The sequence below is a fragment of the Nuphar pumila genome, chromosome 4 (genome assembly GCF_984573655.1).
Source record: "Nuphar pumila chromosome 4, dmNupPumi1.hap1.1, whole genome shotgun sequence".
NCBI classification, from domain to species: domain Eukaryota; kingdom Viridiplantae; phylum Streptophyta; class Magnoliopsida; order Nymphaeales; family Nymphaeaceae; genus Nuphar; species Nuphar pumila.
The window spans coordinates 119,798,269-119,815,607 of NC_143252.1; the positions used below are offsets into that span (position 1 = coordinate 119,798,269).

The 17,339-nt window shown below is 41.0% G+C and overlaps 1 protein-coding gene across 1 annotated transcript in view; it reads right to left on the reverse strand.

Annotated features, from left to right (window-relative positions):
- The window catches only part of LOC149840816 (ribonuclease H2 subunit B), a 125,914-nt gene that overhangs the window by 44,916 nt on the left and 63,659 nt on the right, over window positions 1–17,339 (reverse strand). The window contains exon 5 of the mRNA XM_090003364.1: window positions 17,179–17,302. Within this exon, the coding sequence (XP_089859490.1) occupies window positions 17,179–17,302 (124 nt within the window). The remainder of the gene's footprint in view (window positions 1–17,178; window positions 17,303–17,339) is intronic.

Here is a 17,339-nt window from a genome sequence, read left to right on the forward strand (position 1 = left end):
CGGGAGGCTTGCTGGCGATGGAGCTCCCGCCGGCGTGCTCAAGAATGACAGAGAGGGAGGCGAGCGGCAGAGTGAAGAGGGCGAGACCCTCTCCAACCCCCCTTTTTATTGAACGAAGGCCCTCTCTCCCTCCGCGAAAGGTGGAGGGAGTCGGTTACGACCCTCCTTAACCTTCCCCTCTTTCTCGAGTTTGGCAAGAATCATGCCCTAGGCACGATTCTTGTAATCGGGGTTTTATTAACATGGGGGCGGGTTCGGGTCCGAACTCTACGACTCGGGATCCCAATTTGGATCCGGGCTGGTTATAAGAGTGGATCTGGGTTGGTTCTCTAGTGCTGGGTCCACAAGGAACGTGAACCCGGGTCCGGTTATGAATGTGGATCCGTCTAAAACTATTTACTGCTTTATTTATTTTATTATGATTTTATATATATATGGGTATATGGATTCGGAAGGTGGATCCCGGACCCATCTACGCACTATCTTAATTAGTTATCACATGAATAATTTAATTAATTAAAATTATTGCACTTATATATACATATAAGTTTATACGAGATAAATACACGTAATGATCCCTTTATGGGTCCCGGATCCGAGACTTGGATCCCAGGCCCAAATCACAATGTTATGAAGTATATATATAACATTCCTAAATAAATGCCTAAAATTTATGGTTATTACAATAACAAATTAGTCTTTTGGTTTTCACGCATATTCTTTTTTTAATATACTTTTTGTATTTTTCGCTTTCTTACTTTTTATTTTTTATTCTTTGTCTTTATCCATTAAGGGGCCCACATAATAGACGTTGGGCCCCTCCAATGGTCAGTAATGTGACTGTCGGAGGGGCTCCAACGTCTATATGTAGAGCCCCTCCAAGGCCTCTACATGTATATATATAGGGGATTCCACCCCTTGGTATTTTTAAGCTTTTTGTAAAGCTCTATCAAGCATTCAATAAAAATTCTTTTTTATTTTAATACCTTTGTGCATTTGTAATCTTTTGTAAATGTTCATCTTGTGCCTTTATGCACATTTCAAGTGTTATCTTGTGCCTTTGTGCACACATCTAACGTTAAGAACTTAGTGCTTTTGTGCACATAGTCTCTTTGAAGACTTTTTCACACCTTTTCCATTACACAACGGATTTATAACTCCATACATATATTGAAACCAAATATATTCAAAACGAGGTTTTGAAGTTTATATGAAAAGTGAAATTTCAAATAACCCTTATACCAAGTTACAAAAATGTCCTCAGAAGCGAAACATCAAAAAAATAGTCTCATCTTGATATCATCACGTCATTGTGTCATCGCTTGTCATACTGACCTAATGATCACCTGTACTCATGAAACGGAGTCAGATTGATGAAAATCTGGTAGATGCATAGATATCAAAAATTCAGAACAAAACTAACATATATGTAGTTCCTTTCGTGACGTGCAGTTCAGAACAAGAAAAATGAGCATGTGTAATGTCGCGTATTTTTGTACTTAGTCGTTTTATTATTTTGTCGAAAATTTGACTAAGTCTGGGAAAAAAATTGTTTGAAACTCGATTTTAGACCATTGTTTTTTAGTCTGGGCTTGGCCTAGGTCTCATCGACAAGGTCGATGCGAGCCAATCGAAACGTGAGGAAAAAATTATTTTCGACCTTTAAATTCAAGCGAAATTGGTGTTATTTCTGGGCAAAATTCGGAATTTGATATTTGTGTAATATGTCGTTGGATACATCTCAGAATTCTAAGCGCAATGATATTTTATTTTCCTTGATTCGGGCTTCGGTTGGCCCGAAAATCGCATTCTTAAAAAATTGAGCAATTTGTCGTTTCGGATCCGGATTTGGATTGGACTGGATCTGATGGAATTGATCTAAATTAATATGGATTTTGACTATATCCAATACCCATATTAATCTGGATTTGATCCAGATCAAGACCCATTTAGATTTTAGAGATGGATTTGGATCTTGGATCTGAATCCAAATCCATGCCCAACAATTTTTCCAACTTTAAATTCATCAAAAACCTTTAAATTGGGGTTTATTAATGTTAATAAACCTCCTAAGTTAATTTGGAAATTTTTGAAAGCTTCAAGAAATTTATTTAATATTAAACATTAAATAATTAATTATTTAATTTAATGTAATTCCAAAAAATTATTTTGAGGTTTGTTTAGGACTCTTAACAGAGTCCTTAAACACCCCTAGAAGGATATAAGAAGGTTTGAGAATCAAGGAGCTCCAAATAAAATAAAACTTTGAAAAAGTCAAACTTGAAGAGTTTTAAAATTTTCGGAAAACCTTGGGAGAAGAGAGCCCTTATGGGCATGGGTGAAAAGAAGTGTTTTCTCGGTTACGGGTCATGGATCTGAAGATCCAGGACCCGTGACATCCACTTCTTCATTAATGGCATTATGTAATATTGATTATTGTAATGAGGGGTATTTTAGTACCCTAACATTTTGTAATCACTTGTTAATATGAAGGATACACAGCAGCCGACCCTATTGCTGAAGGGGTATCGGTTTCTCCCAACTTCTCTCTCCCTTTCTCTCTCTCTCTCTCTGTTTTTCAGATCTCACGCGTGGAAGGACCTGGAGATTCAAAATCTAACATGGTATCAAAGCCACGCTTCAGTTGAAACTGGAATCGATCTCAAAGGTACGTCCGATAGATCTATCCTTCTCGTTTTCTTCTTCTAAGTCAAGAACATATCCCTCCGTTCCCTATTTTCATTTTTTTTTTGGTTGGTTCACGAACGACCCATTTTTGTCTCCCCATATTCCTTTCTTCTCTATCAGATCTGATATCAATCAGATCTGATTCAGATCTGACTTCTTCTTCCCACAGTCTTCTTTTCGCCTCTTTCTATTTTTCTTTTACCTCGGTGGTGGCTGAACCTCGGTTCCCCCACAACCTTCTTTCTATCCCCTGAGTAACTCAATCCAGATTTGGATTTTCGACTCCACAGCCTTCTTTCTATCCCTTGAATAAATCAATCCAGATTTTCAACCCAAATACCTAGTTTATCGCGGTTGATAACAGCGTGATCTAATCACGCAGGGTCCTATTTCTCATTCTGTCACTCGCATACCTAGTTTATTGTTGTTGGTAGCAGCGTGATCTAATCACCCAGGGTCCTATTTTGATTCACCTGCATCCTTAATCAAGCCGATACATTCATTTTCTGTTTCATTCATATCAAATCAGAAATCTGATTGACATTCAATTTCTGTTTCATATCAGCAATCTGAATTAGTTTCTGCAGTCTGATAGCATCGATCTGAGTTAGTTCCTGCAAAAAAAAAAAAAAATTTTGCAGGTGTAAGCAGATTGTGCTGAATACTTTCTTAATTCTGTGAAACATGAATTCACTTCCTAGTCAATCAGTTCTTTCTTCCAGTTTTCTCAGTCAACTCGTGTCTGAAAAATTAAATAATGGTAATTTCTTGACTTGGAAGAGGCAAATCATACCTTTCATTAGGAGTCAGGATCTTTCTGGACACCTGGATGGATCTATTCTAGTTCCTCCTGAGTTCCTATCACAAGAAGAAAGGGACAGCAAAGGGGAAGCTACTACTGTATATGTTAGAAATCCTGAATTTGTGGCTTGGATGAAAAGAGACCAAGCGCTTGTTGTTTATATTACATCAACACTGTCACAAGAGGTTCTTGTAGCCATTCCAGATGACTGCACTGCCATGCAACTTTGGAACAGACTAGTTCAGACATACTCACAGGTTTCTCAGGCCAAGATTATGTTTCTTAAAAGAGAATTTCAAATGTTAAGAAAGGATTCCATGTCCATCATGGAATATTTGAACAAAATGAAGGTTATCACAGATCAGTTAGCAGTTGTTGGAAGTACAGTTTCTGATAAAGATTTGGTACAGCAAACCCTCAGTGGATTGGGACACGACTATCATATGATTGTCACTTCTCTATTATGTTTACCTGAGCTGCCCAACTTTGAAGATCTGCGCGCAAAATTGTTACAATATGAGATGAATCTAAAGGGATTTTCTGAAGAATCATCTATGCAAACTGGGGCACAAGAAGTTCTTGCTACAGGGGTTACTTATGCACAAGGACGAGGAAGCTATGATATCAAGGGAAAAGGAGCACAAGGGAGAAGTAGCCATGGCGGTCGTGGATTATTGCCTACACCCAACTCATATACCAACTCACAAAGACAGAGGCCAATCCCTACTTGCTTTCTGTGTAATAAAAGGGGGCACATCAAAGCCAACTGCTGGTTCAATCCCTTAAATAAAGGAAAATCAACACAAACTGAAGCAAAAAGAGGCACAGACAGTACAAGGACCAATGGAGAAGTAAAAGAGTTGTTGTTGTCAGCCTTAGCAGAATTGAATCTGAAACAGAATGAGCAAGGTACTTGGTATGTGGACTCTGGCGCAGCGACTCATGTTACTGGTGATGCAGGTAAGCTCCTAAAACTTGTTCCTTACATTGGTAGAAGTAGTATAGTTACTGGAGATGGATCACACCACTCTGTCTCGCATATTGGAAACTCCATCATACCCTTGCCCGAATCTTCCATCAATCTTTCAAATGTTCTTTATGCTCCTAATATCAAGAAAAACATTGTTTCAGTTTCTAAACTTGTTGATGATGTCAAAGCCTCAGTTGAATTTACTCCTTCTTCTGTTCTTGTTAAGGATCTCTACACGAAGGAGACGTTCGCTAGAGGAAAACGACAAGGCAATATGTATGTTTTTCAAGAAGATCCTTCAGCACATGTTAGCTCTGCAGATCCAAACTTGAAGCTCCAATCATCGTTGTCTTCTGAAAATCCTACCTGCGTTTTTAGTGTCTCTGAAATCAATAAGCCAAATCTTTGGCATGGTCGTCTAGGTCACTGCAGTAGTAGTTTCATTGAAAAGCTTGTTTCGAATAATCTTATTCCCAAGTCAAGTCTAGGAATAAATGTCAATGACAATAAATGTTCTAGTTGTCTCTTATGTAAGAGTCATGTTTTACCATTTCATTCTATCAATAAAAGAGCTTCAAGACCTTTTGAGACTATCTGTTCTGATGTTTGGGGGCCTGCTCCAGTTGCTTCCATGTCTGGAACTAGATATTATCTTTTATTTGTTGACAGTTATTCTCGATATTCTTGGATATTTTTCATGAAACATAAATCCGAGACTTTCAAGTTGTTCCGTAACTTCCATTCCTTTGTCAAAAACAAATTTTCTGAAAACATCCTAAGTTTCCAATGTGACGGAGGAGGTGAATTCTCTTCCATTGACTTTACTAACTTTCTTCAAAGTAATGGGATAAGAAAAAAGGTGTCTTGCCCACACACACCTCAGCAGAATGGGATTGCTGAAAGGAAGCATCGCCATATTGTTGAGAGTGCGATGAGCATGATGCATGACAGTAATCTTCCGATCACTTTATGGACAGAGGCTTTTCATTCTGCAGTTCATGTGATAAATCGATTGCCCATGACTATTTTGGAAAACAAGTCTCCTTACTTGTCTCTTTTTGGTATACACCCTAACTACTATGATTTGCATGTCTTTGGATGTTTATGTTATGTTCATGTTGATAGTTCAAGGAGACATAAGTTTCAGGACAAGGCTTTAAAGTGCAGGTTTGTGGGTTATGCTGATGACTATAAAGGGTACAGGTGCTATGATCCGGTGAGCAAGCGCATCAAAATATCAAGAAATGTCATCTTCGATGAATTGAATTTTGATTGTCGATGTACTAGTTCTTCAGAATCAAAACATAGAGTTGAGGCTTATTATCCTTGGTTGAATTATGAACTTCTCTCATGAGCTAGTGATGCTTGCTCAAATTGCATTCAAAAGGATAAGAAACTTGTGTCTACTGATGGAATGATTGATCATGAAAATACAGACTCAACTTTGAATCCAGGAAAGTATAAAGGTCTTGTCTACACTCGACGAGGAAGAGAGTCACCCACCATAGTTGATTCAGACATGGACGCATCCTCAACATCCAACATTGTTGATACTAGAAGATCCACACGTTCTCGCCATCCAATTGAATGGTGGGTGTAATATCAAAAAAAAAAAAAATTGGTTTGGGCCGGATCCGGATCCGACCCGGACCCGACCCGGGCCACCGCCCCTCGCTGTCATTAAAAGACAGCGAGGCAGGCGGGAGGAGGGTTACGAAACCCCCCTCACCGCCACTCGCTCTCTGTCTCTCCGTTTCCCTCTCTCGCTCGTCCACGGTCACCGACGCCAGCGACCACCGACAACCGCCGCCACTGACATCGGCGACCCCCCTTCCTCCCGGCGAGCTCCTCTTCGGCGAGCTTCCTCCGAAAACCCCCTGGTACGCCATCGCTTCCTCTTTCTCCCTCTATTCCCTCTCTCTCCCTCACTTCTCTGTGTGCCCACGGGAGGGGTCAAACCCCCTCCCTGAGCCCCCCTCCTTGCTTCTGTTACGGTAGGGGAGGGGCCGAGCCCCTCCTCCCTGTTCTTTGCTATGGCAGGGGAGGGGCCGAGCCCCTCCTCCCTGTCCCTTTTAGTTGCGCCAGCAGGGGCCATTGGCCCCTGCCTTTCCGTGTGCCAGCAGGGGCCGATGGGCCCCTGCCTTCCTTTTTGCGAGCCAGCAGGGGCTTATGGCCCCTGCCTTTCTTGTTGCCAGCAGGGGCCATCGGCCCCTGCCCTGTCGCCAGCAGGGGCCATCAGCCCCTGCCTTGTTGCCAGCAGGGGCCGATGGGCCCCTGCCTCTCTTTTTGCCAGCCAGCAGGGGCTTATGGCCCCTGCTTTTCTGTTTGCCAGCAGGGGCCATCAGCCCCTGCCTTGTTGCCAGCAGGGGCCATCGACCCCTGCATCCTTGCCAGCAGGGGCCGATGGGCCCCTGTCTTTCTTGTTTTGCCAGCAGGGGCCGATGGCCCCTGCCCTTTGTGCGCGAGCCTATACCCTTGGCCGACATGCCCGGGAAATCTTTGGAAGCTACATCGTGATGGGGACAGATCATTACAATTGTTGGTCTCCAACGAGGAATTCCTAGTAGCGTGAGTCATCTGCTCGCATGGGCTATATCCCTCTTTTGGCAGCTAGAGTCTTTTGATCATGCCCCATCTTCTTTTCGAGTCAATTGGGACGGTTGGCCCCAACCTTATGTATCGGCAAAGTCGAGTCTTTGCCTTGCTTTTGCTTTTGTCAGAGTTTGCTTGTTAATATCGCATAATTGCAGCTACGACGGATCCCACTCGCGCTCCGCGACCCGAGCCGTCAATCGTGTACGTCTGCAGACGTCAGCAAGCTCGTAACCCTCCAAGGTAGGGGAAAATTGCACGGAAGACTTGGATAATTTAATTAAGTTCAATTGAACTAAAAACGACCATTGAATGAATATATATATATATATACAAATATATATATATATATATTTATACGAGTATCTACTTCACTCAAGGATGCGGTTTCGCAATCCTTAACCTTTACCTTGCCATTGCGCTCTGCGCCTAGGCTCTTGCTTTTGCATATGTGTTGGTATTGCCTTGCTATTGCAGATGACGTGCAGGTTCTTGCTCTTTGCAGATGCCTTAAGGGCATCCTTGTGGAGGATGCAAGGAGCATTTACCACTCTCCCTCTTGCGACAAGAGTTTAGTCGGGAGCGAGCGAGCTTCTTAGCGAGTGTTCTGTTGAGAAACCCGTATCCCGTCTATCGAGGCCGGTATCGAGTCATGCGAGACATGTGGATACCCCGATAGCGGATGTGATTCGAGATAATCACATGCATCATGTTGGCACAAGGTACTGCAGTTTCAAAAGATAGAGTAAAGTTGATAAACTTTACATCTTTGTGAAACACTCATGTTGAGGCTTCTATTGAGGAGTTATACCCCCTTTTTATCCTAGAGTACTTGTAGTCGTGCACGACACGTCTAGTATTGCGATGATCGGATGAGACGGTCGTGCGACCTCGAACAACGCTAAATGCAAACTGTTGTAATCACATAAATGGCCTCACATTCGCCTTCACAGGCAAGATGCTCGAGTGGTTTAAAGACCACAGCATAGAGTGGGTCGTTAGTTAAGCAACCCCTAACGCACCCGTTCGCTTCTGGTTGTCTGTCAAGGGAGAGGACAGATCGGTACAAAAACTCCAATTGACAGGTTGTTAACAACCACCCCACGGGCAAAGATCCGGCCTCCCCAGTCATTGGAGTTAGGGGAAAGGGGTTACAATAGTTAGCTCAACACTTCTGCAGAAGTTGGATGCATCCGTGGCACTGCTTTTCAGCCTCTGGGGAATCCTCTCTCGGCTAAAGCCGTCCCCTTTGAAGCGGACTCAACTAGCTATTCGGGTTATTGAAAATACATAGAATAATAGACGCCCGAACTAGTCTCAGTTGTTTCTATGTTTTGCCTGCGCGTACCCGCAGGCCAGTAATATCAGAACATAAAGTTTGTTCACCTTGGTTGTTGAGCCGTGAGACTCGCTTGCACCACCGACTCGCTTGCACTACTGATTCGTTGCACTACTGATTCGTTGCACTACTGATTCGCTGCACTACTGATTCGTTGCACTACTGATTCGCTGCACTACTGATTCGTTGCACTACTGATTCGCTGCACTACTGATTCGTTGCACTACTGATTTGTTGCAGTACTGATTCACTTGCACTACTTATTCACTTGCACTACTTACGCGTTTGCACTAGTTATCTGCATGCATTGCTTACCTGTTTAACTGCATATTTGCTTTGAACTGCGTAATGTACTAAATTAAATTGCATAATTCAGTTCCTTATAGTCTCTCTTGTGCACCTACTGGTTTTTCGTGAAACTAACCCATTCTATGGGTACAGGTGATGATTAGGTACACCACAGGCGATGGCGCGATGGCAAGATGGCTCCAAGACCTTCTTCCTGCTCTTAGCTCGTGTCCTGTTGTTTGGGGTTTTGTAACGGATTTTCCTTGGAATATCCGAATTTTGTACTATTTAGAGAACTTCTTAAATGAAAGAACATGTGTTGTGCGTTTTGGTTCTTTTAGCTAACGCGCTCAAAGTTGTCAGCTTGTCTTTTTGAAATTAATAAAAGTATAATCTTCCGCTGATTTCGTAAACCATCTCTGAGATGAAGAGATTCCTTTTTAGTCTCTTGTCTGTTTTTTTTTAAAGGTTTGCAAGCTTGAAATTTTGGGGTGTTACAGTGGGTCAGTTATGAAAATTTCTCATTAGATTTTCAACTCTTTCTAACAGCCTTGAATAAAGAAGATGAACCCACAACGTTCTCTCAAGCATCAAATTCCAGAAGATGGATTGAAGCAATGAATGAGGAGATGGAAGCTCTACATGAATGTGGTACGTGGGATGTCGTATCAAGACCACCTGACAGAAACGTTGTTGGTTCGAAATGGGTGTACAAAATAAAGTATAAACCGGATGGGACTATAGAGCGATACAAGGCGAGACTTGTAGCCAAAGGTTTTACACAGGAGCAAGGACAGGATTATGATGAAACCTTTAGTCCAGTTATGAGGATGGGGACAATCCGAGTCATACTTTCTTTAGCCATTGAACACCAATGGACCATTAGCCAACTTGATGTGAAGAATGCTTTTCTTCATGGAGATTTGAGAGAAGAAATTTACATGGAACAACCCACTGGTTACGCAGAAGGTAATCCTACAAAATATGTCTGCAGACTAAAAAGGGCGATATATGGATTGAAGCAGGCATCTCGATCTTGGTTTGACAGCTTTTCTCTTGAAATACAAAAGTATGGTTTTAAGAAATCTCTTCTTGACCACTCCTTATTTATATTTAAGAACCAAGACATAATTACTCTGTTGTTGATATATGTGGATGATATTATCATCACTGGCAGTTCCAATGAGCACATTGAAGAAGTCAAACATCTCTTGAATCAGAGGTTCAAAATGAAGGACCTTGGCAAACTACGGTACTTTCTTGGAATTGAAGTCGACAGTTCCTCTGAAAAAATGACTCTCACTCAACATAAGTATACCATTGATGTTCTCAATAAATCGGGTATGAAAGACTGCAAGCCCTTGAGCACTCCTAGCGTTCTTCATCAAAGGCTTAGCTCTCAAGACGGAGATCCATTTGATAATCCCACACAGTACCGTAGCATAGTGGGTATGTTACAATACCTCACTTTTACTCGCCCTGATATAGTCTACTCGGTGAATCAAGTTTCTCAGTTTATGCATGCCCCATGTGAAGGGCATATGGAAGCAGTTAAATGGATACTACGATATCTGAAGGGAACGGTTGGGGATGGTCTCACATATAAGCGAAAGACAAATGGGCAAAGTGCACATGAGATCACTATTTATTCTGACGCGGACTGGGCGGGAGATCCAGATGAACGCAGATCAGTATCAGGCTATTGTGTATATGTTGGGATGAATTTGGTTTCTTGGAGTAGTAAGAAACAAAAGGCTGTTGCCAGATCCAGTACAGAGGCTGAATACAGGTCAATGGCAGCCGTCACTGCTGAGGCTACTTGGGTTAGACATCTACTGACAGAAGTCGGAGAATCGATATCTCGATCACTTCTTCTGTGTGACAACCAGAGCGCCATTAGTATGTCTTAATCCAATCCATCACAGTCGTGCCAAACATATTGAAATAGACCAGCATTTTGTGAGACAAAAGGTAGAAGAGAAAGAGATTGAGCCTGAATTTGTTCGAACTACAGATCAAGTGGTGGATATATTTACAAAAGGATTGACAAAAGACAGATTTTGGATGTTAAAAGGCAAGTTGTTCATGATTCAAGATCATGCACAACTTGAGGGAGGGTGAAAAGAAGTGTTTTCTCGGTTATGGGTCATGGATCTGAAGATCCAGGACCCGTGACATCCACTTCTTCATTAATGGCATTATGTAATATTGATTATTGTAATGAGGGGTATTTTAGTACCCTAAAATTTTGTAATCACTTGTTAATATGAAGGAATACACAGCAGCCGACCCTATTGCTGAAGGGGTATCGGTTTCTCCCAACTTCTCTCTCCCTTTCTCTCTCTCTCTCTCTGTTTTTCAGATCTCACGCGTGGAAGGACCTGGAGATTCAAAATCTAACAATGGGCTGGAGAAGGGGGGGGCCTTGATACTATAAGTGGTCAAAAAAAAGAGAGAAGAAAAAAAGGGAAAAGAGAGGAAGAGAGAGAAAGAGGGAAAAGAGAGAAAGAGGGAAAAGAGAGGAAGAGGAAGAAGGTCATCTTCTTCTATCATCCAACGTTTTCCACCATCATCTTTGTTCAGGTTTCCTCTTTTGGATTCAAATGAGAAATCGAATGTCGGTTGTTGTTTTTTTTCAATATCTCGGATGGAAATCCATGGAAAAACGTTTACATAATTGTTTTCTCAAAAATATATGGAGGATGATTCATGGATCTTCCTCTATGGTTGTACTCTTGAGTTCTTTTATCTTTTCAATGAAAAAAAATTGTACATGCTGAAACAGAATTTTTATTGGTGGTAAGAGTGCTTCTTTTAGGGCTCTCGTCGATGAACATCGATTTCCATGGATGGATCATGATATGGATTGGATAGATGCATGAAAATATATGTTGAAACAATTTTGTATGCATGTATTTACCAGAAAAAGTGTATATAATGGTATGCTTATGGAAAAAGATGAATATGCATGCTTTCTTGAATAAGTATTTTCAAGTAAACTTGCTCATGTTATATTTCTGAACATGCATAGGTTTTAATTCGTTTTGTAAGCATATGTGAACGTGATCATGTTTACAACATATTTTTTTCATTCATGTAACTATGTATAGTTCACGCATAGCTCAAAAAAAAAAGATTCATATATTTGTTGTTGCGGGGCAGTCGTCCCAAGCCGATTGAGTTGGCTGGGCTAGAGCTGGCCCAACCGAGTGAGTCGGCTGGTTGCAACCGACTGTACATTTCAAAAAAAAACGGTAGTTAAATTGTTGGGCCCAGGGCAGTCAGCCCCATCCGACTGGGTCAGCTGGGCTGGGAAACTGACCCAGACGACTGGGTCAGCTGGGTTGGTTTGGTTGTGTGCGAGACCCAACCGATAGGGTCGGCTAGGTCAGATTTTCAAAAAAAAAAATCTGGATTAACATTTTTATGTCGCGGGGCAGCCGGCCCAGACGACTAGGCTGGAGCCGAGCCCCAGCCGTCGGCTGGGTGCTGGACTTTTGTTTTACAAAAAAATTATTACGTGTTGTGTATCTTTTTTTAATTTCCAGATTTCGCCCAATGTAAATGCCTCGGCTATGTGCATGCAAGAAATTGATTTTCGCATGCTTATAATTAATTAATTTTGCGTGATCAATATTCAAATGCAATGTTATTTACATGGTTATCTTGTAAGCACGTGCAAATCTTGAATTTTAGATTATGTTGCATATGTATAATTGCATAAGTAGCCACATGTTTTAAGTGAAGAGATTCATGAATGAAAGCTTACAAGTGACGTAAACATGTGAATTAAAGCATGCATTTGACATGAATACATGCATTGACATGAATTTGGGTATTGAGTGAAAGCATGCAATGAATATGTACACTTAAAGAAAACATGAATTGACGTGAATATGTGTACACAATGAAAGTATGCAATTGACATGATTACACGTAATGAATGGAATCATGCCGTTGACTAAAATATGTGCACTTGTCACTAGCATATGAACTAAATAAAAACATGCTTGTAAATATCCTTGTTTCATGTGCATAGTTAAAATGTGCACACATGAATGTGCATTTGGAAAGCATCTGATTCATTTCATATATAGCATATTGTTATGGTTTTTGCATATGGTGCATCGATGATCGAAGTGAATCATCATGGGCCTGGTGAGCCGCGAGCTTTAGATTGCTCGTTTTTTATTTATTTTAAATGCATCGCAAAAATCACAATAATATTATTGCACTGTTCTATGTTTTTCTGAGAACGGTGGTCCTGGGATGGTTATCGCAGGGGAATATGTGAGTTTGTACCTTTGTTTGCATGATGAATTGCAAATTAAAGAATTGATTATTGATAAGCAAATAAAGATAAAAGAACAGTTAATATACGTTCTGAGATCTCCCGTCATTAGAATAAGAATCTTAGAGTTTCGGTTTTGGGGGACCACGAGGATACAAAAACTCTGTGTACATTATTGATTACCCCTGAACCCGATATTGAGGTTCTTTCTCATGACCACGATTTTAGAAAGAGTCTGTCACTTTACCTAGGGGTGGTTTGTAGACAACTGTTGTTTTGGTATACCAAGAAAGTGGCATTATTCGACGTGGAGGTCCTTAGTATCCCGACATTAGATGTGGAGGTGTAACGTTCCGAAGGTGATTCGGTCGAGGGCAAAGTTTGAAACTCAGTAATAAAATTCAACTTGTGTGCTAAGTTACCCTAGAACCCTACTTAACCTTAGAAAATTCTAATCGTTTGGTGTATCCGCGGGCAGTGGTAATAAAAAGAAGAACTTAAATTATATGCATTTAATAGGGACATGCATATGCAAAGAAAACGTTGATAAAAGATAATAATTTATTCATGCATTGAACTGAAATCATACATATTTACTTGTTCCCTCAGTTGTTATATATTGGTGAATGCATGAGATTGTTCCTTAATACTTGTTAAATGTGGTATTGTATAAATTGTGGTCCTTATTATTTATTAAATGTTTTCTCATGCTTAATAATTGTTCCTTATTGCATAAATGGTTAACCGAATTATGAAATTGTTATAATCCCACTAAAATTTTGCATGAATCTTACATACATTCTTTATGCTTATTTGTTTTATCAGAAGGATTCGTACACAGAATTCCTTGGATTCTGACACCCTACTTTTGGTATTTTTCGTACTCTCAGGGGATCAGTGAAGTGACTCGCTTCTAGGAGAGCTACGAGTGTTATACGACTGCTAGACAGCTTCACGAATGGACGGTATGGCTCTGCTTTTCTTTCTTTTTCGTTACATTAAATTGTTTATGCACTCTTATTCTTCTTATGCAATTGTCTCAAGATTATTCTTACTTATTTAATAAAATTTGGCTTGCTATAGTGTGGATGATAAACGTAAGATCCCTGGTGGTTTGTTTGGTTTTTTAGCTGTGAGTGGAATAGTAAAGGTCTCGGGTCTCTGGGAAGATTTTTGCAATGGTTTAAAAAAAATGCATTTTTAAGGGGTTTGAGTTGGGGTCGTTACAGGTTTGGTATCATAGCGACCACAAAATCTTACACTTCTATCATACTTTTAGCATTAAGTTTTTAATTTTGGTAAGTGAGCCCTATCCTGAAGTGTTAGCAAGTCGTGCCTCATGCTCCAGAGCAGTCTTCTTCACTGGTAAGGCTATTTAATACTTTTATTTAAAGCATGTGAAATTCTTATGCTTGATTGCATTCATAGTTTAATTCTCTTCTGGTATGAATTAATATCCTTGGTATGACTGTATGAATGCTTTTGTTCAGGATCAATCCTAAGATGATAGGATCGATCGGGGTGTAATTTTTTAAAAACTCCATGTTTTAGATGTATCGTTGCAACCGTGATTCGACTTCCACTCAAGCTCTCGCGAATTGGCAGGAGCAGAGAGATTTCATGAACGCACTCAACACGCTGACGGAGACTATGACGATGCAGACAGCACAAGCAGCTACTTGTGTCCACCCCTCCAAGGTTGTTCCGAACACAGGTGGCATTTCCTTCGAGAGATTCCTGAAGTTGGACCCGCCAACTTTTTCAGGGAAGGTCGACCCAGAGGCAGTTGACAGCTGGGTCGAGGAGACCGAATGGGCGTTCGATGTCCTACCTGTTCTCGAGGATAGAAAGACTGTGTTTGGCATGTACCGTCTGAAGGGCGATGCCAAGAAATGGTGGAACACCCTGCGAATGGTGAAGTACGCCGATTTGGACATGATTCCTTGGGAGGTGTTTAAGGAGGAGTTTCTGGACACCTATTTTCCTTCCTACGCTCGAGAGCAGATACAGCAGCGGTTCCTTCAGCTTACTCAGGGAAGCATGGGTCTAGTGGACTATGCCACTAGATTCAGAAGCTTATAGCGATACTGTCCGAACCTTTTCGCTGACGATAAGGCAAGAGCGGCTAAGTTCGTGTGCAGGCTGAAGGACGAACTGCGGACTCGAGTATTGATGAGCCAGCCTACTACCTTGGTTGATGCGATTGAGTTTGCTACAGTACTGACGAAGGACTAGGAGAGATCCAGAAATACATTTCAGAAGGGAGGCGACAACGGTGGTGGTTCTTCGGGCGGAGCGAGGAAGATCTCACCTGCAGGTGGAAAGACGCAAGGTGGCAAGAGGTAGCGGACCCGTGAGGGGCGACAGTAGGGTCGACCCAGCAGTAGAGGCAACAAGGAAAGACCCAATCAGTATGTCGCAAGTACGACAAGAGCCATCCTCTGGGCTTTTGTCCGATGTTCAAGGGGGTCTGCTACCAGTGCTAAAAGCCTGGGCACATTGCTCCATGTTATTCGAACAAACCAACGGCTCAAGGAGGACAACAGCAGCAGCAGAGACCTCAGCAGCAGTACCAATGGGCGAGTTTACGCGGCTACAACAGCCACTCAGGGGGATCAGACTGACCTAATCGAAGGTATCTTCTTAGTCACTTATCACTTTGCATGCGTGATGTTTGATTCGGGCGCGACCCATAGTTTTATTTCTGCTTCGTTTGCAAAATTGCTCGAATTTGTTCCTTTTAGCCTTGATAAGGCTCTTGATGTGATGTCACCTATGGGTGCATCCTCTTTCTGCGGAAAGTACTTTCCAGAAGTTAGCATTGTTATTGAGGGACATGAGTTATCTGCCGACTTCGTCATACTAGATATGACGTTTTATGATGTCATTCTGGGTATGGACTGGTTGTCTAGGCATAATGTTACCCTCCAGTGTCGGGGCAAGAAAGTTATCTTAAAGCGTCCTGATTTGTCTGCATTATTATTCTATTTGACGAGACCGGTGAGTGAGGTGAAGATCGTCCCAGTCTTGAAGATCTCCAAGTACCACAAGCAGGGTTGCATGGTGTTCTTGGTTAGTGTGTCCGTGCAGGACTGTCAGGCGACACCCTTGGAGCAGCTAGACGTTGTCCGCAATATTTTAAAATCATTTATTCGTTTAAAAAAAATCCACAGAATTTTTTAGGGTTAATTTGGGATCGTTACAGCCTCTACCTTCAAAAACAAAGATCCTCCAATGAAACACCTCTCTAGGGACGAATGAGAGTAGATTTCTCACAAAAACTTTTTCTAAGGCTCGCTTTTTTAATATATTTGCAAAAAATAACCTCCTTAGGTTTGGGGGAGAACAGATCTCCCAAAACCAACCTTCTAGGGCTCAATTTTGCACAAATACCCAATTTTATGGAGTGATTTGAATGCTATTTTTCCATCTTTAGAATATTCCAGTTCTCGATGACAGTTAAGGAATAAGTTGTCTCATATGATACAGTATGATATAGGTCGATAGGGCCTGATAATTTTTATCTAATAATACTAGGATCTCTACGGAATCAGCCTAGAGGTTGATATTGCAATGTAAAGAACCTTATTGTATGATAGGAACGATATTTTACATTATTGTGATTTGATTGAAACATTACACTACTTTCAGAAATTAGATAACATAGATGATGAGCTTGGTTAACATAAAGAAATTGACTCATAAGGGTTTAGAAAAATTGTTGTGCCACATTGATACGGCTGTGGATACTGGGATATGGCCATTTCTATGAAGTTTTTCAATATAACTGTATATAAGGGGATATAATACAGGAGTAAAATGGAGTGTCCATGCAACATAGGAAAGCTGTAATGCAAAAATGAAATAAATCAATAAAAAGAGAACGAAGTAGGAACTAACAAACTCACCTAAAATGAAACATAAGACAAATGGAACCATTCGATGACATTTAGTTATTAAAAACAAAGGATCTGGGCAACTAAAATGCCATGGATAGATTTCAGTTGTTGATGAATATGCTCCATCCAAGACAACTTTAGCGGAAAAAAAAATCCCTAGAAATCTTTGAAGCAGTCCCCATAAAAAGAAATATACAATTACATCTATAAAAGTCTAAGCCAATAATTGCAAAGATATCCATTACAACTACTTCCAAGGATAGATTTCAATAAGTTAACAAAGCACAAGACGATTGAACTGCAATTTACCTTTTACTTCACAAACTATTTGCATGGATTCTTCCATGATAGATAGCAGATGAGAGTATGCTGGATATCCATCAACAAACGAAATCTCATCTAGATTCCTAAATTTTCCAAGATCATCACCCCTCTACAATTGAAAACATAATCAGCATATCATACTATTG